Here is a 24,213-nt window from a genome sequence, read left to right as displayed (position 1 = left end):
CATTAAAATATATGCCATATTGTGCCTGGTACAAGTATATTGCCGAGGCGCCTCGAGTGTGCATGTGTCGTGCGGTGGGAAAGATGCAGGTCGCAATTTTCATCTGAAACCGAAAACCCAAAAAGTTTTTATTTTGGTATAGTATAGCTTCTAGTTAAACCGAGAAAATTAAACAAAAAGTGAGAAATTCAACAATTTTTCGAAAATTAAAAAAAAAATTAATTTTTTTGGAAAAACAAATTCACTTTAGTTTGTTTAAAAAGTTAGTTAGTCATAATTTTCTTAAGGTTTTTTAGGTCCAACTAGAAGAGAATTTAATTCCAAATACAATAAATGCTATCTCGTTTCGATAGGACCTTTAACTTTTTCCCTATCTTTCCCGCCAATTAGGAAAAATCGCAAAAATAAAAAACCGAGAAATCGCACTTCGAGCGATCCTGCCGCTCGTATACCTGCTCGACGCTTGCTCACAATTTCTTCTATAACTCCAAAAATATTTGGAATTTGCTTCTGAAATTTTGACACATTCTTGGATAGTTTGGGAAGACATTTAAGCAAAAAACAAAAAAAAAAACGATTTTTTGAAGCCTCTAAAGTAGGCTCCCCCCTTAACTGTTAGTGTTTTTCAGGCGGAAGTCTTTGCCATCAAGCAGGCATGCAAAATGCTTAGGGAACATGCGAGCGACGGAGGTATTAACTTTTTTTCCAATAGTCAAACTTGGCTCTGATGACGTCATGGTGCGGGTTAAGATCACTGGGTGCTCCTTTCTTCGACGGCAAGAGGCAATGCTCCAACCTAAATCCCATCAGTCTTCTCTATTACACCAGCAACTCTGGTTGGCTGTAGAAATTTGTCCGTTGGAGGTCTCAAAATGGTATTGAAACAGCGATTTAGTGCTACTTGGGGGAACCAGGATGGTACTTCAACCATTTCAGAAGAGTCTTACAGAGTGACTGATGATGTAGTTGTCGGAAAAATTGAAAACTTGATGGCAAGAAAGTCCTTTGGAGTATTCATGATGTGCAAATCGATTGCAGCGAAAAGTTGGAGATTTACCCTAAAATTACTACAATGGATCTACACGGCTATGGTGGTGGTAGAGATGTTGTCTGAGTGACACAGCCCAGAGCTGATTTGCATAAAAGATGCCATTTTTTGATACACCACTTGTAGAACCACTACTTTTTATTACTCGAACTATCTTGATTTGACTATGAATCTGCCTATGTCGTCAATTTTCTTTTCACCAAATTTCTTTCAAGTTGACTCACGAGAATTCCCTCAGCATTCAACTGGGTTGCGGAATAAGCTCATAGCGTTTCTATACTTTCTTTTATTTTACAACGATTTGTTTGCTGTTTGGCAAAGGGTAAATACTGTGGGCAAAAAGTAAGGTGAATTTATTTGTCAACTTCGCGGGATTAAAATTTCGCTCTAGTTATTTTTTTCATGAGCTGGCAGCACTGTTAATAACATCTGGACCAACTTTCATGTGAATGTCCTTATCAGTAATATATTTACGCTTGTGTTTACCAAACGACCAAGAGCGCATTTTTCGATTTTTACAATGTCTGATTTGATTGAGCAGAGAAGTGAAATCAAATTTTGTTTGCGGAATGAAATTTCGGCTGCGGAAACATTTATCATGTTGCAGAAGACATTTGGTGATTCGACCATGTCGCAGAAAAATGTTTATACGTGGCACAAAGACTTCAAAGAGGGTCGAGAACGTATTGATGACTTGGAGCGCTCCGGACGACCAACGACGACAACAGATGACCAACACGTCAATAAAGTGAAGGAGTTAGTGCTCAAAAATCGTCGGTTGACTGTTAAAGACCTTACTGATATGATCGGAATATCAGAAGGATCTGTGAAAACCATTTTGAAAGACCATTTTGGCCTACGAATAGTCACATCTCGTTTGGTACCGAAAACTCTCAATTTATTGGAAAAAAGTCGTAGCGTTGATGTGTGTGAAACAATGCTTTCAGACTATCAGGACAAGCTCAAATGCATCATTACGGGAGATGAGACTTGGATTTATGCTTACGACCCTGAAACAACCAACCAATCAAGCAAATATCGTGCTAAAGGCGAGGCCAGACCGAAAAGAGCACGTCAAAGTCGTTCAAAAATAAAAGTCATGATGACAGTTTTTTTCGATTTTCGTGGTGTGGTGCACTATGAATTCGTTCCACCTGGAGAAACTGTTAATAAGGAATATTATTTGAGCGTTATGCCTCGTTTACGTAAAGCAATTCGTCTAAAGAGACCAGAATTATGGGCCAACAACTCTTGGTTTTTGCATCACGATAATGCACCGTCTCACACTGCACTCGTTCTTCGTAACCATTTCGCCAAAAATTCCACGCATATCGTTCCGCAACCACCGTATTCGCCTGATTTGGCTCCGTGTGACTTCTGGCTATTCCCAAAACTCAAGAGACCACTCCGGGGAACGCGTTTCGAGTCGATTGAGGAGATAAAAGCTGAATCGAAGAAGGTGCTGATGTCTACACCTGAAATGGATTATTTGGCATGTTTTAGGGATTGGAAAAATCGTTGGCATAAGTGTATTTCATCGAGAGGGGATTATTTTGAAGGGGATGGAATTGATTTACAAGAATAAATAGAGATTTTTCATTTTACAACCAAATTCATCTTACTTTTTGCCCACAGAGTTCATGCGATAGAACTCTTTCTACTCTACAAAACTATGCTAATTGTATTATTGAGTTATTTAATTTTTTTATTAGTTTTGAGGTTTAGAAATGGAATACCCAGTAGACAAAAATTAAGTTTTCCGACATCTGCTCTTCTTTGCTTTTCATCGAGGTGAAAAAGCTGTCGAAGCAGCCCGGGACATTTGGCACGTGTATGGAGAAGGTGTCATAAGCGAGTCTACATCACGGAAATGGTTTGACTTTGACGTCGATGACAGGTCTCATAGCGCAAGGCTTCTGAATTCGATAAAGAACGTCTCATATCACTTTTGAATGAGAACAGTCGCCAAACAAGTCATGAGTTTTTTCGAAAATATGAGTGCGATCCTAAAGCAATTCTCAATCACCTTCATCCAATGGGATGTACAGAAAACTTTCGAGCCTAGATGCCTCACGAGCTCAACGAACAAAACAAAGAAAGCCGCTTTCAAATTGCTTCTCAGCATCTCACCTGCTATCGAGAAACACGCTGTCTTAAACAGCGTTTTTTGTACCGAATCGTCCCGGGAAATGAGAAATGGTGCCTATACATCAATATGAAGCAAAGAAAGGAGTGGGTGGCTGCAGAAGATACGCCAAAGGCGAGAGTCAAGGCGGATCTTCATTCAAAGAAGCTCCATGATATGTGTTTGGTAGAACTGCGGGGGCCATGGTGCACTGGAAAATGCATGCCACGGTCAACAAGGAGCTCTTCATTGCCCAACTACACCGCGTGAATGAGGGGCTATTTGACTGAAAAGAGCAAACCCGCATGGTCGAACCCTACTTCTTCATGACAACGCCAACTCCCATGTTGCATGTCAAAGTTGCACTCCAAGAGCTCGAATGGGAGGTTCTTCTACATCCGCCGTATTCTCCGGATCTTGCACGGACCGATTACCATCTTTTCAGCTCCCTGCCAAAATATAAGAAGAGCGTTACCTTTGATAGCAAAGAGGCCCTTAAAAACTGGCTCAACAACTTCTTTGGCACCAGACCAAGCGATTTTTGGTGTAACGACATTAACAAATTGGGCGAGTGGTGGGCAGAGGTTGTAAACAGCAAAGGCGAGTATATAATTGATTACCTTATTGATATAATTTTTGTTTTTTGTTTAAATAAAGGTCTTCGGTAAAAACGCTACGAGCTGATTCCCAAACCAATAAATTGTGCGGATTTTTGAGTGCCCAAATTTCAGTGTCCGGCACTGTATTTATCTTTATTTCGCAAGCCTATTAAAAGTAACGGTTATGTTTATTCAAGCTCACAATAAAATCAGTTTCACTCAATTTGGTGTATTTGTCTTCTTTCCCTTAATACACGCAGCAACAAACTTACCTCGTAAAACATGTATCCGCTTAACGCCACCTGGAAAGCGTTGTAGATGACTAAAGTGCGTCGCAGCTGGAAGGGTTTTCTATCGCGCATAAACATTGGGCCAATCCCAAGGACCCAAGAGAGGTAGATGGCAACCAAACCGAATGTGTAAAGGGGATGCTCCATGAGTGGGAAACGTGTGGCACGGGGATCTGGAAATGCAGAAAGCGCAAACTTTAATGTATTTTTCTAATAAAAATTAATTATTTATTTCATAAACAAAAGACAAATTTATTTATATGTAAATAAAAATCTTTCCATGTACGCATTTTGCAGGAAACATAAACCAAGCCAAATTTCATACATTCATTATAACAGGCAGCTGAGAAGTGACAAATAAGTTTTAGTTTTTTTCACAAATTTTTTTTTTCACTCAACCATTTTGGTAATTTTTCTAAGAAACAGGAAGTGCAAAAAATATGTGGTTATACACCAATATTATTTGGCAAATCTAGTTTATTTAGATTCACTTTCGAGTGGGTAGTTTTGAGTAGCTATTCCAAAAGCCATAAGGCACAAAATAGGAAAATAATATTGCAGAATGCGAACATGTGACTTATGAGAAAACAAAAGCGGCTATAAGCAAATAATTTCCGAATCATATTTAGCAGCAGCAATGTCAAAATGCTATTGCCGACAGTAGAGGTTGGTGACACCAAAATTTACCGTTTTGATCTTTAATATGTTTTTGTCACATTTACGTATCAAAAGAGAGAACCTGTTTGGTTTTATAATTGATGCAACGAATTTGTTGTTGTTATGACAAATACATGCATATATGAATGATTTCACAACAGTTCAGATGGTAGAAATAACAAAATACTGCAGTAAACAACCTTTTTGTGCTTAGGTAGAATTGCTGCTCCTATTTGAGGTGCATAGTTTTTGCTTTTCTTCTGCGAAGAGAGGAAAGGCTAATGATTCATACCTTTTCATCATTCATCATTTTCATGGCACAATTTCCCTACAAAGCTTGCACATCGAAACAGCCAATCAAACTTCAAGCGCGACTGCAAGTTCATATTTTCTGGGATTCATTTCTGAAAAGTTGAAATTGAATACACGGCCTTTGGTCTAGTGGCCTTTACGTCATACAAAAGCATGCGTGATTGAGACAGTTTTCTTAACGAGTATAAGACACTGTCGAGTTTTCAAAAAATTTAGTAATATAATATTTTTGAGTAAAATATGCGGTAAACTACTAAAATGCAAGGCAAACTTTTAAAATATGAGATAAATACTTTCTTTTATTAAAAAGAATTCTCCATATAATTCCGGGCTCACCCTTTAAATTTAAAATTTATGGCATTCTGGCTTTTGAAAAAGTGTACAATGGGAAAAATGTCGCTCCGCAAAGAAATCTCTACTGATTTGAGAAAATTAGTTGTTGAGTACAGAAAATAGTTGAAATAGCTAGTAGTGAGCGGCTCAAGAAGCTCAACCGGAAAGATGGATCCTTTATTCGCAAAGCAGTGGATCAGAATCCGAAAAAATATATATACATATAATTGGCGCTTACACCCTTTTTGGGTGTTTGGCCGAGCTCCTCCTCCTATTTGTGGTGTGCGCGTCTTGATGTTGTTCCACAAATTGAGGGACCTACAGTTTCAAGCCGACTCCAAACGGCAGATATTTTTATGAGGAGTTTTTTCATGGCAGAAATACACTCGGAGGTTTGCCATTGCCTGTCGACGGGCGACCGCTATTAGAAAAATGTTTTTCTTTTTCTTTTAAGTTTATTGTTTCACCGAGATTCGAACCTACGTTCTCTCTGTGAATCACGCACCAACCCATTCGGCTACGGCGGCCGCCAATCCGAAAATACATGCTACTGATTTGACCCAGGAGGTAGCCGAGAGGTCCCCTTAATACTGAAGGTTACAACTGCAGAACTCCTCGCAGGAAGCCCCTTACAAGCGAGAAAACCCGAAAGCTTCGTGTGGAGCTTTGAAAAAAGCTCCTTAATAAAGGAATAGAATTTTGGAAAACTAGTTTTATTCACTGATGAGTTCAAGTACAACATATCTGGATATGACGGCAAAGTCAAAGTTTGGAGAAAACCAAACACTGCCATGGATCCCAGGAATCTGATTCCGATTGTAAAGCATGGTGGTGGCAATGTCATGGTTTGGGGAGCAGTTGCAGCCACAGGAGTTGGAAACCACGTTTTCATTCCAAGAAATATGGATCGCTTTCAATATAACACCGTTTTGGAACAAAACCTGATGCCATCCGTGGAAAAACTAGACCTAGACTCGAGCTGGATGTTCCAGCAGGATAATGGACCGAAGCATATTGCGCAGATGGTCAAGGACTGGCTGCTGTATTCTGCTCCACGGCAACTAAATATATTCACCTCTACAAAGACCGCACTTAAACATTATTGAGCATGTTTGGGAAATTTCGGGGCAAAAGATTCGAGGGCACTCTAATACTAGTGCTCCAGTCCTCAAAGAGAAGTTGCTGGAGGAATGGCAGAATATCTCGGTGGAAGAGCTTGTAAATTGAGCAGCTTCAATGCCCAGACGTTTGCAAGCAGCATCGATGCTGGTGGTGGCCCAACAAAATATTAATTTCCACCAATTTAATCAGTTTTCCTAGATAATTCTAATTTCTAATTTCGTATGTACACTTTTGTCAGTGCCTCTTTTTGGCTTTTCGTGAATAACTTTTAAAGTAAATACTGAAAATAATTTTTTTTTTCTACATAATTAGACTTAAAACAAAACTCCATCATTACATTTCTTTTAAATGCTTTAGATTGGGAGAAATTAAGAAAAAAGGGGTCGTACGAAGAGTTTTGTCCGCAACTGTATAATTTTCCTTTTTTGACTTTAAATGTGTTGCCAAGCTTCTAAACATTGAGAAAATACTCTAAAAAACCCTGAAAAAATTATGCACGTGGGCAATTCAATAAGCACCCGTGTTTGATAACAGAGGGCGTTCCTGAGGGAAGTTGGTATTAGCATCGTGTGCTGCCATCTATCAAATGACGGCAAAATAAATTTCAGACTCATTGATTGGCCAGTTTGGATTTGTCAGCTATTCGAGTAAGACGTGTTTCTTGATTTTCTCGCTAAAATGGAAAAAGCAGTACCGTTCAGTAATTCGCTTTTCGTTTTTGGATGAGAAAAAATGCGAGACGCTTCGCCATCTGCGACCATAGTTAGGTATTGGTGCAACGAACTTAAACGAGGGCGAACATTACTTTGTGACGAGGAGCGACCAGGACGCCCGGCAAGCGTGGTTACCGAGAGAATCATTCAAAAAGTGCACGGCATGGTTCTAGCTGATCGACGAACGAAAGTGCGCGTAGTAACAAAGGTCATAGGGGTATCGATTGGAACGGCAATTAATATTTTACATGATAAGTTGGCGATGAAAAAATTGTCGGCCCGATGGGTGCCGCGATTGCTCACTGTGGACAACGAGTGGATGCGGCTATTAACTTCGAAGCAGTGTTTTGAGTAATTTAATACGATTTTTTGGGATACGAATGGCTTGATCCTCATAGATATTTTAGCAAAAGGAAGAACGCTCACTGGACAATACTACAGTGAGTTATTGGACCGCTTTCGCAAAAAATTGAAGGAGAAAAAGGTGCATTAGGCGAAGAAGAAGGTGATGTTTCATCACGATAACGCACCAGCAACTGCGACTTGTTCTTGTGGCTCGCGGGGAAAAATTTAGTTCAAACGAGGAAGTTTTCGCCGAGACAGAGGCGTATTTTGGAACTGTCGCCAACCCTGGAACCGCTTTCCAACTACTTCACAGTGGCGTTCCATCATCCTCATTATAAGATTTATACTTCTGTGCCTGTGTTCAGGTCCCGCTCAGGTCATATAGCTGGAAATATCCATGCCTTGAAGTTTCTACTGTATTTGAGAAAAAGAAATTTATAAAAAATATTTTTGAAATTTTCATTTTTTTCCTGAGCTTTCATTTATTTTTTCACCTATCCAAAATTGATCTAGAGATTTTGAAGTATACTATCACTTAGTGCATTAGCTGGTATAAAACTGAAATAATTTTCCAATTATTCCAGAAGTGGTGATTTTCGCCGAAAATTTTTATAATCATAAATAGTATTTATATAATCATAATAGACCCCAAATATAATAAAAGAAAATCGCAAATTTCTTTTTCTCAAATAATTTTCTTATTCTTAATAATTCAAAAAAAATTTTGAGCTTGAGGATGAAAATCAGAAAAAAGTTGCTACAAAAAATTTTCTTTTATCAAGTAATTCTGTTCCAGAGAAAATTTTATATAAACAATTCAAAAATATTTTTAAATTTGAAGACATTTTTCAAAAAAATTAAATAAATTTATTTTTAAAAATTTTAAGAAATTTTAAGAAAATTATTTGAGGGTAAAAAAAATTTCGTAAACATTTTTTTTTAATACAATAATATTTTTTTGACCTTATTTGAGAAAAAAATTAAAAAGAATTTCCTTAAATATTTTTTAAAATAACATTTTTTTGACCTTTTCTGCGACCCATCTTCCAGGTGTTTAATTGTCTCCAGTTGAAATTAGCAACACCAATGGGGTGTCTGTCTATTAAAAGGTTACATATGGCCAAGGGTATGGGTACGTTGACCTAACTACAGGGTAGGCCATTTAAAGCGGGCCCATCTGGCAACCCTATAACTTTTGACAGGAACGTCAGATCGACTAATGACATAGCGCGTTGGAAGCGTCAGTCCAAGACAATTTTTACCATGGAGCAGTACACTCCAAAAGAACGCGCTGAAATAATTCAGCTTTACATCCAAAATAACTTCTCAATTGTGAAAACTCAACGTGCGTTAAAAAAAAAAATAAAGTTAAAAGTGCGCCATCCAAAAGCACTTTACAGCGTTTATACGCAAAATTTATTAACCACGGTAGTCTCAGCAATACCAGCCACGCATCCAGACAACGTACACGACGTTCTGCTGAAAATATCGAGGCTGTACGAGCCAGTGTTGAGGAGGCTCCGCGAACATCGAGTTATCGTCGTTCTCAGGAATTAGGCATCGCCAGGACAACACTCAGGCGCATAATTCGCATCGATTTGAAAATGTTTCCGTACAAAATTCAAATGGCACAAAAATTAATCGATTTTTTGAAGCCATTGTTCCCTGGAAGGTTGATTTCGAAAAATGGTGATTTTCCGTGGCCACCGAGATCACCAGATTTGACGCCACCGGACTTTTATTTGTGGGGTTATCTGAAATCCAAGGTATACATCAACAAGCCAAGGACTCTAACTCAACTTAAAAACAATATCCGACGCGAAATCGCCGCCATACCGGCCGAAATATTGGCCAAAACGATGGAAAACGCCGAAAAAAGGACACATTTGGCCATCAAGGCCAGAGGCAAACATTTGAAGGATATCATTTTCAAAAACTAGCTGGAACAAATCTCCTTGAATCAAAATAAATGATTTTTCATATCAACACAAAAAAAAATGTTTTTTTCAATGTTTTTTTTCAGAAACAAATGGGCCCGCTTTAAATGGCCTACCCTGTATTATCCTGACGAATTTGTAGCAATTTATGTGACTTTTTACCTGGTAACATATGTCCTGGCGCACAGAGTAGATTAATAGAAAAAACTGTGCAAGTATTTTCAACACTTTGTAACACTCTTGTATTGTCTTAGACGTAAGTTTTACTATCTCAGACGAGTGTGTGCATGATAGGAGCAGTATCCGAGCTGCCTGCCTATCGGAGTAAGTGAAGATTTCTCTAACTGTAACAAGTAGTTTGAATAAATTATAATGTAATTTTCCATAGCCCTTTATTATATTGCATTCCTCTGTTGAGAAACGTTTTTCTAAAAGTTAAGTAATTCTTTATCTATCTCGACGTTTTTGTGCTGTTTAGTATATAAAAAATTCTAATAAATTTTCACACTTCAGTCATGTAGCTTAGATTAACATCTCAATAGCTACCTATGCGGCTATTTTCACAACTTTGTGTCAGCGATTGTGTGTTTATTTTGTATATACTCGCATATGCTCGGGCACAAATTGCTTGCCGCTTAACATTTGGCACAGCTAATCGTTTATTTGTACTCATTGTAAACAATTTAATTAAATATAAGAATCTCAATAAAGCAAGCAGCTGTACGCCTGGGGACATATAGAAGAATATATACACATGTATATATTATATAGGGGTTTTAAATAGGTGCGCTTCCACTTTTTTCCGATAGGGAGGGCGAACGACGCAATATTTTTTATTTTTCGCTTGTCATTTGTTAACTTCATTAGTATACATTTCATTATGGAACGCTACACACTTGAGCAACGATTGCAAATCGTGCAAATTTTTTATGAAAATAATCGTTCTGTTGCTGCTACTTTAAGAGTATTACGGCCATTTTACGGTCCATTTAACAAGCCGTCCCGTTTTGGGGTTATGTGAAGTCATTGGTCTACAGTAACAAGCCGGTGACGATTTGTGAGCTCAGAGCCAATATTGAACGCGAAATTGCTGGAATTTCGGCCGATTTGTGCAAAAGAGAGGGTCGAAAATTGGGTTCAACGATTGGACTTCGTAAAACGTGCACGCGGTGGTCATGCAAAAGAAATCGAATTTCATACTTAAATGTATGTGTTCAAACTCGATAATAAAAACAAAATTAGTTAAAAAAGTCTAACCGTTTGTGTTTTCTTCAAAAAAGTTCAAAAGTTGAAGCGCTCTTACTGAAAGACCCTATATATATATTAGGGTGGTCCAAAAATGCATGGGAAAAAATTTATATTAAAATTTTTATGCTGCCGCCCCCCATAATGGTAAAGAATGAAAAATAAAAAGACCCGTATTTTTTTTTTTTTAATCAGACCATATTTAATGGTGCCGCCGGGGCTTTGAAATATCCCATGTATTTTGCATGGGAAAAAAATACTTTTTCGTACATTTCATGTAAAAACCTGGAAAATGAATATATTTTAACCGGATACCTCAGTTTCTCTTCATAATTGGTCAGGGAATAACAACTAATTATGAAATAATTAATTTTTTTGTATTAACTATTTTTTATAGAACCCCAAAAAGCCGCCATAAAACGAAAATCTAAGAAAAAATCGAAAAACAATATTTTATATTACTTTTATGAAAATAGTTAATACAAAAAAAATTAATTATTTCATAATTGGTTGTTATTCCCTGACCAATTATGAAGAGAAACTGAGTTATCCGGTTAAAATATATTCATTTTCCAGGTTTTTACATGAAATCTACGAAAAAGTATTTTTTTCCCATGCAAAATACATGGGATATTTCAAAGCCCCGGCGGCACCATTAAATATGGTCTGATTAAAAAAAAAAAAAATACGGGTCTTTTTATTTTTCATTCTTTACTATTTTGGGGGGCGGCAGCATACAAATTTTTTTTGGACCAGCCTAATATATATGTATATACATATATATATATTTATATGCATATGCATACATACATATATACTCACATACACGCTCGTTGAGTAAGCGATTAGTTAGCAACATTTTCGCGTTGATGCTGTGCTTCACTGGTTCTGCATTAAACCTTCAGCACATTTGTAAGTATGCATGTGTGGGAGCTGAGTTCTAGCTACTACACACATGACATATGAACTTTTTGCATATCTTTTAGATAGCTGAGTGACGTGATGTTATAAAGCAGTTGCGGCATATTATCAAAAGTAAAACTGCTGATTAGAAAAAAATTCATATAGCAGCGCACTTTGTAATTAAATTTGTGTAATGTTGTTGTTGTTATTGTTGTTGTAGTAGTTGCTTCTATATATTTTTATTTTCGAAATATATAATATGTATTTGACTTCTAGCGCCTTCAGTGCAAATAGCGCGATGCACCAACCGATTCAAGTAACTCTGTTAGTGGCCACTGCGCTGAGGGTTAAAGGCAAAGTAGAGGGTGAACAACAATTGCTCGGGGTAGCTTGCTTTGCATTCAAGATATTTCGCATTAAATAATTTAATTGTAAATTGGTGTTTAATTATAGATATTATAAACCACTCTCACAATTAACGCCCTATTAACTATTAACTCGTTTTCTTTTTGCATATGTAAATTTATTCCATACTAAATGATGACCAGGTTCGTGCCTTAAGTGTTTGGTGTATTACTGACGTATGAAAAAAGTGGCGATAAACTTTTATGTAATTTGGTGCAAAAAATGAAATTAAAAAAACAAGAGAATTCTAGACATTTTTCTAGACTTTTTTTAATTATTCGTTAAACTTTTGAGCATAAAGCGCTGAAAACAACGTAACAACGTGTCTCAGTATATGCACTGGTATGTAGCCATATCTGGTAAGGTTCAATACAAATTAAAAATTATTACAAAAAAAAACCTTTAAGGTGACATTTAAATAACAGTAAAAGCTGCAAGTGCAAATACCAAGCGGCTGCATGCTCAGATGCGCACACAAATTCAAAGCCTAATATAATAGCACAATAATACTCGTTTAGGGCTAAATGACGAGGAAGCAAAGTAAGCTAAAAAATACAATAACAAAACGAAATGAAAAATACATACAACTGCAAACACACATACATATGCATGCGTCTAACGAAAAGGCAATGAAAAATGTTTAGGAGGAAATTGACAATTACATATTTGGCTTATTTTGTATATTTTTTCTTTCAAACCACATAAATGTCATTTAATTACGGTAATAATTGTGTAATATGGAAGGAGATGGAAGAAGCAAGTGGCCGCAAAAGTTTCGCACTGTCAAGGTCATAAAGTTTAATTATTATAATTTGTGTCTAAATATTTTTTTTTCATTTTATCATTTACACTTTTTTCATGTCTTATTTTCCATTTTTCATATTTCGGCTTACAATAACTGAAAAGTAATAGGTTTCTACCCAAGTAATTGGATTCAAGTGCGTTTTAGTTTTTTTCATTTATTTGTACTTCTCTATTATGTACAAGTATTATGGCGGCCACAGTAGCCGAGTGGTTTTGGGCATGACTAACATGCGTTTGGTCACGGGTTCGTTGCACGCTGAGGAATGGAACATAAAAATACATTAAACTAAGGGTCACGGATTTCGCTAAAAGCCATCGCCTCTCGAAAAGTAGAGACAAGCAGCAGCGTGCACACAAATGAGCTCTTTATCTCATAAAAACAGTCAGCTTTTTGTTGGTAGAATATAGCTTTAGACAGCGCAAAATCATGCCGCACAGCACAAATTTGAGAATTTGCTCTGAAAAACATTCGCCAGAGGGCTTGTGCGCCAATGATAAATATACGAGTGTGTCTTTGTTTGTGCAACTATGGCATGTGTAACTGTATTTGTGTGTATGTACTTTTAACTGGCGCAGTTGCCTTAGTCTGATGCCATTAAGTGCTGTTTTCAAGTTCAATAAAGGCAAAGTGCCAAATTTATTCATCTTTTTCCGCAGTTTTTTATAACTCCAAAAGTGGAGTGCAAGAATGTGAAGAAAGGGAAGAGAATAACAAAAACAAAAACAAAAAAATGAAATAAAATAAAAAACATTTCTTGAGCAGAATCGCATTACCCGGCAGCATTCGTAGAAAAAATATAACTTCAAATTATTTGAAATATTCCATGAAATTGTACTGCTAATGCTTTATTAGCACTGAGAGCTTATTTTATATTTTTTGTATATATTACATCTGGATCTGAGGAAAATCTTAGTCATGCGAGCACCAATTTTGTTATGCATTTGAAAGAAAGCCGCACAACTTTTCGTGCAGCTATCGAGTTTTAAAAAATTTTTTCTTTTATAAAATGATCAAAGGTGTATTCTGGCCTAGAAAATAAAAAAATCGATTTTTCCTTTTGCATATTTTCAAAGTTTAGACCTTCAAAAATATGACTTTCAACGAATTTTTCAAAACTCGAATTATTTTCGGAGATACAGCGGGTTTTGTGACGTTTTGACTAAGCCGGCCGAGTGTAGGGAATGGCAAAATGAACGGCAGATGTTAACGAACGACTTGAGGACTCCTTCTTTCCATAAAATCTTTTGTATCCCATACAACCTTTATTTATTCTATACATATATATATTTTATGATATTTAAATGAAATAAGACATTGCTTATGAAAGAGAAGAAGGTCCAATGTATGGGTGTGGGATCGCCGATTAATCCAGGGTGAGTAGTAAATATTATGATGTAAGTTATTCTATTGGAATTGTTGCTCAAACTTCAAACGCCATTTTCTCAAAACTACTTTTTTTGATATGGTCGTCATGATATCTGAAGTTCTACTTGACCGATCGCTTTGAAGTTTGATAAGAATATTTTATTATACATCTGTCCATCGCGCCTACCTCGGATTTCTAAAAATTTGAGTTCAAAGTATTTTTAAAAAATTTGAAAATGTAAAAACAAGAGGGTAAAATTTGGTTTTTTTCAAATTGCCGCCATTTTGTGAATTTTTTTTCTTTGATTTGGCGTAATCCGACAGCGACATTCTAACTAATGAAGAATTTATTTAATTTGTTTGTTTTAGATCACTACAAGAATTGGAACCATGTCAACCATAAGCATATGTAGCCGCCACTCCGCCGGCCTGTTATTCCATAATTTTTTTATTTTGTTTTTTTTAGTAATTTTTTTATACTTTTCCAATATTAATAAAAACCATAAAAAAGGATGTTAAAAATGTTTTTAATTTTTTTTTCTTAGTTTTAAAAATACCTAAAATTAAGGCGTCTAGACTAGAATACTCCCTTAAGTCGCTATGAGAAGCGAAGTTTATTTTCATTATTCGAACTAAATCTCTTATATTTCAGCCATTTCGCCAAAACCCTAAATTCAAAAATTCAGATTGACTTAATTCTAGTGAGTTTGCCATTGCCCTAATATTATACTACTTGAATATCTGCACCAGAAAAATACCTTCTTGAAACGTTAAAAAAATGTCTGCCACATAACACTTCTCAGGCAAGGGAAAAAATAAAAGTTGAGTGATTCCATGTCAAGTGATCAAAGTGTATTGGACTTTGCCGTGAATTTGTCTAAAAATTGGTTGATTTGTACGCTTCAGTATAATAAGAAGTAATCTGAAAAAATGTTGAAAAAATTACTAACTATGAGATATATGCAATGTTGAAAATTTGGTATAGAAGTGAAGTGAAATATTTGTATATATTTTTAGGGATTTTATAAAGAAGATTTTTAACATTTTAGTATAAAATATAGTTTGAAACAGAATATAAAATATTTCTTTAAACATTTTTAAAATAATAGAATAGAAAATTTTAGTAAGAAGGAAACTGATTAAAACAATTAAAAAAATCTAATAATCCAGAGATTTATTTAATGTTGAAAAATGTGGTATAGAAGTATTTGCAGTGAAATATTTTTGGTTTTTTACCAATTTTATAAAAAACGTTTTTTTGAACATTTTAGTATAAAATATACTTTAAAAGATAATATACAACTTTTTTCCTAAAATTTGTTTGGCCATTTTTTAAAAAGTATAATAAGAAGGGAACTGAAAACAATTAAAAGTAATCAAATAATTGTCAGATTTATTTAATGTTGAAATTTATGGTCTAGGACTTTTGGAAGTGAAATAGTGTCGGTTTTTTACCATTTTGACAAAAAAAGATTTGTGTCTATATATTAGGACAAAATATTCTATGAAAGAAAATTCTTTTATTAGTATAAAATTTAGAATAAAATAGTAACTTAAAAATATGAACTTTTTTTCTTAAAAAAATTTTGAAGTAAAATTTTTTTGGTCGTTTTTAAAAACATCATCAAGTTTTACTTTGAAAGAGAAATATTTGAAAAAGACTATACTGCTTTTACTTCTTCAAAATTTTTTAAAACAAAAGATTTTTTAGCCTTCTATGTAAAACATCCTTCAATTCAAACATTTTTTTGGAATAGTTTAGATTAACATTATACTTTGAAAGAGAATTATTTAACAAAAAGGTACAACAATTTTTCTCAAAATTTTTTTAAAATAAATTTTTTGGTTATTTTTGAAAAACGTCTTGAAGTTCAATTTTTTTTTATATTTGAGGATGAAATATAATTTGAGAGATAATTATTTTTTTAACATATTAAATATATTAAAAATGAAAAATATTAATATATAATTTTTTTCTTTAAATATACAAAACAATAATTAAAAAAAAACGTTTTTCATAAAAAATATTTGAGATAAAGTAACATAAACAATGAAAGAGACTTACTGAAAAAAAGATAAAATCTTTCTTTCTTAAAATTTTTTTGAAATAATGCTTTTTGCCGTTTTTGTAAACCATGATTAAATTCTATGATTTTGTCGAATATTCTAGGTAAAAATATATTTAGCAAGGGAATTATTCAGAATAATGAAAAGAAAACTATTTTGTCTTAAAATTTTATTAAAACAAAAAAAATGAAAAAATGTTAATTTTTATATCAGAATTTTTATTTAAAGAATTATTCTAGAAAAAATATATAAAATAATTTTTTTAACAAATTTTTTGATATAAAAATTTATAGTAAAAAAAAAAATTATTTTAGTTTTTTGAAAAATTTCCTCAAATTCAAAATTTTTTTACATTGCTTAATATAAAATATTAGTTGAAGTATGATTAGTTGAGAAAAAAATATTTAACTTCTTTTTCTTAAAATTTTTTAAAATACAAGCGTTAGTTTTTTTTTCAAAAACAGCTTCAAATTCATATATTTTCTTGAATTATTTAGGATATAATACACTTTGAAAGAGAATTATGTGAGAAAAAATATAAAATACTATACATATAAAAATATAAGTAAATATATATAAATTCAATAAATTTTTTTTAGACTGTTTTAAGAATCATCCTGAAGTTTAAATATTTTTTTGGAATTTTTAAAGCATCCGCAAGTTCAAAAATTTTCTTGGATTCTTTAGGCTAAAATATATTGTGAAAGAAAAATGTATTTGAAAAAATACAAAATTTTGTTTTTCAAAGTGTTTTTAAATACAGCTATTTTTGGTCTTAAAAACATCCACAAGTTGAAATTTGTTTTTGAACAAGAAAATAATAATAATTGAGAATTTTTTATGCAACACAAATTTCTTATGCCTGAGCCAGTTCTGTATAATTGGAAACAGAAATCAGCCAGTGGTTGTTAAATCTCGTCAACATACTAGATCAGGTGGTAATTCCTAACTTTGTTCTTAATTTATTATAAAACAAGAAAAAATAATGCAATTCTTTTTACACGAAATAAGAAGAACTGGCTGCCTGGGCCCTCGGCTCGCTGATGTGGATAAGATTCTTAACTTAAATAAATAAATAATTGCTTAGTTTCTGTTAGATGTTTGACTAAGCTCCTCCTTGAATTTGTGGTGTACGTCTTGATTTTGTTCCAACAATGGAGAGACCTACAGTTTTAAACCGATTTCGAACGGAGACAAGACATTTTTTTTCAATTTATTTTTATAAACTTTTTCATATCAGAAATGCACTTGGAGGTTTTTCGTTGCCTGCGCAGATGCCACCGCCATTAAAAAAAAGTGTTTCTTCATTTTGGTATTTCACAGAGATTCCTTACTTAATTTGTAAGTAATTTTGCTATTGCGCCAGTGAGTGGTTCCAAAGGCGTAAAAATTATTCCACGGTAAAGCAGGTTGATTTTGCTTTAAATCAGCATTACGAGGATTCCATGCTTAAGCACTATAGGCGTTTAAAAAAATTGCTGCCATAATCGCTTTAGAATCACTTCTGCCTTTATCAGCTTCGACTCACCACTTGGAGTTTACTGCCTGGACAGTTTCTTTTTCACTGTTTCTCGCTGTAGCGCAACCAGATGCCGTTTATGCGCTACGATTGTCAATTGAAAATCGCTTGCATAGTGATAATGTAGATTTATGAAAACTGTTATAGACTTTTTTATTAGTTATTTTTACATGTACATACACATACACACACAAAACTGCATAAAATAAAATTTGTCAAAATGTGTGTTTTTGTGTATTCTCTTGTTTACAATTTCATAGCCGCTATTCAAGTGTCATCCAAATGTGTTTGTAAGCGCTGCCGACTTATTAACCCTTTTGTGTATGTGTGTGTGTCACTGACCTGCGTCAACTTTTAAACACCCAACAGTGCATCTTAATTGCAGTTGGTTGTTAACAAAACCGATTTACGGGCTCACTTCGTTTTCTTTGCATTTGTGTTGTTGCTAGTCACTTATACAGTTGATTGCCGCAAACAAAAGTTTTTTTCTGCGTCTTTCATATCTGCGAATTAGTTAAGCTATTCTAAGTTTTTGTTTTGTTTGGTGCTGCCCATTTGACGCACCTTTCAGCAACGCTACTTAAATCATTGCATGCAGTCATTCACAATGTTCGCTGTGCTGGGGTAGGCTGCCTTTTAAGCTTTCCAGCGCAATTACATTCGTAATGCGTAATTTTATGCCACTGTGGAAAATTCTCTGCATTTCTAAGTGCTGGCGAACTGGTTTAAGGGGGATTTTATGAGTATTTAAACAGAATTAAGTGTGTGTGCGCGTGTGTGTTGAAAAATCGATTTATTTAATCGATTTGTTTTGAAAGGAATGCTTTAGGGAACAAATCCGCATTGTCGGCATCAACCAATTACTTTAAACGACTACCTAGTAGACAAAGTTCTAACAATTATTTTTTATCGTAATTAACTGGTAACTCTTTTCACATGCATATAATTATTTTGACAATTTTCATTCAATTGATGAACTATTTTTATATATTTACTATTAATTTTTTTTATTATTAATTTAATGTAATTTTTAAATAAAATATTTATTTTATTTACTATTTTTGAGTTTGGCGACCGAGTGAAAAATGTAGCATTTTCAAATATTTTCTAAGTAACTTGAAATTGCCAGCTCACGAAGCACTTTGTCGTCTGTGGAAAGTGCAGGGTCAGCTTCTTGCCGCTTGTTTGTATTTAGCCAAAGTTCGTACATACCAGCAAACTATTTTCGACTATTTTGCTAATAAATTTTTTGTACTCGTATGCGTTTTGGGCGCATGCATGAATTCTTAAAAGGGTCAAGTATGAGTACTTAATATGAATTAATTACCTAGTAAAACGTGTTTGAATAGTAGTAGAAAATTCTAATAAGAGCAATTGTGGAATTTGTTCTGAAATTTGGTTTACTCGAAATTTCTAATATATTGTGAAGCGAAAGAAGCGAAAAATAGTTGAATTGTCTAAATCTTTGTATAAAAATCTATTAATCAAAAGTGTAAGTTTTTAACTTTGTGTCTTTATTTCTTTATTTAAGCCAATGGTGACAACCTTTCAGACTAGATTTACTTGGTAAAATAACAAAAACTTAAGAATTAAAATTAAATGGATAGTTTATTTGACAAATAATAAGAGTCAATGAGAGACATAAATAGAGGCCTTGGCATTGCAAAATCAAGCTCAAGATTTCTAAGAAGCCGATTAAACTCTTCCATACCTCTTGTAAGAGGGGCGAAATTAGGATATTTAGTTCTGAGAAAACTATATTATAAGAGCGAAGTGCACTATTAGGAACATTGAAATTCAATTGGCCGAGTAGAACTGAAGAACAGTGAATAGCACCAGATATTATATCGCACATAAACATAAAGCTTTGAACAAGTTGTCAGATCTCAAGTAATAAAACAGTGATAAGCATGCAGTTAGCACCACTGCAGGATGGTAAGGGTCTATCAAAGTGTAAAGGTTGAAAAGCAAAACATACCAAACTCATTCAACTCTAAGATAACGCCAACTTCGAACGGTCTAGAGCATTATGCAAGGTGAAGTCCAAAATTAGTAAGACTGAGCTAAAATAGAAACGTCAGCAAGTTTGTTCTGATAACTTCGAGTTTATTTATTCAAAATAGTCCCCTCTGGCATCGATATACGGTTTTGCGCGAAATGTCCTTCAGGATGTCGGTACGAACCTTTTGGATGGCCCTATCGACGCAAAATGTTTTCCTTTCATGGCCAAATGCAATTTCCCAAATAGATAAGAGTCACACGGAGCCATATCAGGTGAATACGGTGAGTGATGTATGGTTAAAATACGATTTCTAGTAAAAAAATCAGTCACAACCACAAATGCTTCAAAACGCCAAGTTTGGCCCGTTGGTACGAATTCTTTGTGGAAAATTCACTTGGATGGAATTAGGATCGCGTTTCCTAAATATTGTTTTAAGACAAAGGTTTAAGCTTGGTTAGTGCTAGTGTTATTGTTGTTTTTAATTTTAATTAAACTTTTTTTAACTTTAATTTGAACTATTCTCCTCCCTTTTCTAATCAGCTAAGCCCGAGTACAACAAAACATGCAAGTCATTTCTTCTTTCTTTTAGGAATACTTCTTCTTCTTGATTGGCACATTGATAAAAGGTTATTCAAAAGTGACACCTAGAAGTCAGTGTACGGTAATTATTCCTAGGTGGTACGTTTTTTATGTCTTCTTTGATATTTGTGAAGTAGTCAGATGTGTGATTTTATAATATACAACGCGTTAGGATCATTCAAACTTATGAAAATGGTCGATCTGTTTGAACAGCACATCATAAAATTTGTAATTTTTTTGGTTGGAAATAATCATCCAAATGCGTCGATAATTCAAAGGTTGGTGGAAAATTGAAAGGAGAAAAAGGACTGGTACACCAAAGACTAAACGTTCTGTTGAAAATATTGCTGCTGTAGCTCAAAATATTGTTGAACAACCTTCTCCATCAAAATTTTGAGTTGTCCTTCTCAACAACTGGGTATTCATGAATCGACTGTTTGGCGGATTTTAGCTGTCGACGTGCTCATGATGGACATTTAAATGTTGTCATTTTTCACATATAATTTTTAGGAGCCGTATTTTGCAAACAACAAAAAAAAATAGGACAACCTGGGATTCAAAATTTTCCCATTCTTCGCTTAAAAAAACTTTTAGGCGCGTCTTTTGAAAGACCCTGGGCTTCCTATTTATGGTGTGCGTCTTGATGTTTTTACGTAAATGGAAGAACTTACATCTTCAAGCCGCCCCCGAACGGAAGATGGTTCTTTATGAGGGACTTTTTCATGGCAGAAATACTTTCTCGGAGGTTTACCATTGACTGCCGAGAGGCGACTGCTATTAAACTAAAAAACTTCTTATACTATTTTGCTGTTTTATACTTGGAGATGCGAACCCAATCGGCTACAATGGCCGGAGGATTCATACAATTTTCATTTTATTTATTTGTTTTTACAAAATAATATTTTCTTTTCAACCGGCATCTAGACTAATGTAGTTTCTTTGTTTCCCAAAATTTTTCTAGAAATGTTAAAAGAAGATTCAAAGTTCTTTTTCAGAATTTTTTTGTCTAGCAAAGCATTTTTTCTTCCAAAAGGTTTTCAATTATTTGCTCCAAAAAATAATTTACTTAGAAATTTAAAATGATCTTATCGGAATTTTTGCTTAGAATTTTTTTTTAATGCATTATAAATTTTTCGGCAGAACTGCAGGATGAAATTTTTTTTCAATGCAAGACAATGAACATGGGTCATTTTTAAAGTTTGCACACATGTCATGATTTTGGAAAAAATACTGGAAGTATTAATTTCTTCTTTTTGAAGTTTTTCTTTGCAGCGTAAAAAATGCATCTAATTTCATTAAATTTAAGTTCTTTGCTATTTACCCTAAGAAACTTTGCTTCGCTTAAACTTTTTCGCTGTACTATTGTGATAAATTGGAAAGTTGACTTTGTTTATAAGTTTTACAACCCGGATTCATTCTTTACAATTTTCGATATAAAACACTGATATTAATTAAAACGTTTTTGTTTTTTATCAAAACAGGTTTTAAACTTGATTTCCGTAATGACCTTGAATTTGACTCAACTTGATTGTTGTTATGGACTCGAAACGATATCTTGGAGTAGTATTTTTATGTACTAAATTAAACGTATGTGGTTGGTGTGAGTCTGAAGAGTCACAAATAAGGAATACAGGTTGAGATGACGCGTGATTGCGGCACAAAAACTATTATTATTGTGCACAAACAATGAATACAGGCTGCAACGATATACTATCGTGGCACAAGAACTCGGGATAGACGCTCCGAATCGAGCTTTCTGAAATATAGTAATTCGTTTATTACTGGTTTTTGAATCTCTTAATTTGATTTAGTATTCCCAATTTCAGCAAATGAGATTCTATTTGACAAGTACAATTTCAGTAATAAAAGGAAAGCCGAGTGAAAGCTTAGATTTTTAATTTTCCAGAGGAGGATTTTGTGCGAGACCGTGCAAAATGCTTTCAAAAAATCGGTGTATATGGTGTCAACTTGAGACTTACTCTTAAACTCAGAGAGACAGAATTGAAAAGAAACAGCAAAATTTGTAACTGTAGATCACCCACCAACGAACCCATGTCGAGAAGGTTCAGATAATCCTTTGATAGTAAATGCTAGCTTGTTCTTGACCACTCTTTTAAAAAGTTTGGAACAAGTCGATAATTTACATAGATATAGGCCTATAATTTTTTTCTTCATTTCTATTACCAGTTTTGAAGGTTGGAGTGATAGACGCCAGCTTGTGGTTCTTTAATCTCTTAAAATAATTAACTTTTCATTGCTCACTTTGTGTCTAAACAAATGCTTCAAAGCCACACAAATTCATTCATTTTTGAACTTAACATTGCATGCCTCTCTTATTCAGCCTGGTTGAGATATGATATTTTTTGCTTCATAAAAAGTTCGCGCCTTTAGTCTTTTATTTCATTTTGCATAGCGGCGCGCAAATGCCTATTTTTGATTGTCTATTTACGACTTTTTAAAGGTGTGTAGTTTTTTGCGCAATATGCAATATGTATATTTTTGTCGCCAGTTTTTTACCGAACCCCTTCTGTCTTTCCTCTAAACACTTTGTTGACACTATACGCTAGATATGTGAAATGGGTAAAAAGACAAAGGAAGACAAAAAACACATACGTTTGCTTGCGCATCTCTTTGCCAATACTCCTCTACGCACAATCTTTATCGATTATCTGCTTTCACACACACCTTCGAATGCATATTCACCTTCAATTTAATTGCTTTGCATTCCAATTCAAAAAAAAAAAAACTGTGAATATTGCACCAATACATACCACCGAAATCTCGCTCAACCAAGTGATAGTAGCGCTGTACCAGTCCCGTGTAGTTTCGGTGCACATGGTGCGATTTGAATTCGTCCAATGCTATGGTCGCAATCTCAGCGGCCATATCGAAGCGCGAAGTAATGTTGCTATTCATTTTGACTTTTTATATTTGTTTGTATTTTATATATTTGTTTATAGCAACTTAGGTTGATATTTTTTGTTTTTAAGTTAGAAAAAAAACACAAATTCGGTAGTAACCTTACGCTACTTTAAGAAATATATCTTATTTAAGCTATATGTATTTGTTTGTGTTTTTCAGCACACTCACACACACGCGCAATAATTCGTTATATTCGCATTCTAAGCACTTTATACGAGAGACGCTTATTGCGAAATCTGCGAGATGTTTACTTTAAAATGTTTCAATTTTTTTTATAGAAAATAACACAAAATTGAACGTAAATCCTTTGTTTATTTAGCGCTTATTCGAAAATTGTTCTTATATGTTTAAAACTTATATTCTTCTTGAACACTCATTAAAGATGGCTAAGAGCCGCATTCTATTTAGAACACCGAATATTCTAAATATTAAATGTTGCGTATACGCCACCGTTCATTTCACTATGTTCTATATCTGGTATCGCTTTGTATTCGCATGTAGTATCTTCTCTTAATATTATTTTGCCAAACCGCACCGCATGAATGTTTATACTCAACTGACTGTAAAACTTCTCGACAATCACAAGATAAAATAAAGTTTTTTTCGATGAACGCGAAAAGACGCCGCCGAATTGCAAATACAAAGCACAAAACACACACACACTCACACTCTTCCAGTTTAGAAGGCAGCAGCGCAGAGAACACAGCGCAAAAAGCAGGCACACACACATCTATCTTCGTTATAGGTGTGCTGCTAAAAATCCCCAACAACAACAGTAATAATAATTTGCAAAACTCTGTTTTATATCGGCAAAGCAACTCAATAAGGAAAGGGAGAAGTCGAACACCGAAAGCCGAAAACCTAAATCGGAAAACAAAAACGAAAACCGACGGCGCAAAAGCCAAAGTCAAAGCAAAGGT

General features: G+C 34.3%; 1 protein-coding gene across 1 annotated transcript in view; it reads right to left on the bottom strand.

The window, feature by feature from the left end:
- LOC129253373 (elongation of very long chain fatty acids protein 7) overlaps nucleotides 1–23,299 on the bottom strand; it is a 93,069-nt gene extending 69,770 nt beyond the window's left edge. Inside the window, exons 1-2 of the mRNA XM_054891729.1 lie at nucleotides 23,143–23,299; nucleotides 4,045–4,235 (exon numbers count right to left, since the gene is read on the bottom strand). Of these exons, the coding sequence (XP_054747704.1) occupies nucleotides 4,045–4,235; nucleotides 23,143–23,287 (336 nt within the window). The 5' untranslated portion in view covers nucleotides 23,288–23,299. The remainder of the gene's footprint in view (nucleotides 1–4,044; nucleotides 4,236–23,142) is intronic.
- Nucleotides 23,300–24,213: the final 914 nt, after the last annotated feature.

The sequence above is a fragment of the Anastrepha obliqua genome, chromosome 1 (assembly GCF_027943255.1).
Source record: "Anastrepha obliqua isolate idAnaObli1 chromosome 1, idAnaObli1_1.0, whole genome shotgun sequence".
NCBI lineage: Eukaryota > Metazoa > Arthropoda > Insecta > Diptera > Tephritidae > Anastrepha > Anastrepha obliqua.
Note: the sequence above shows the minus strand (reverse complement) of the source record. Positions and strands in the feature narration are given on the sequence as shown.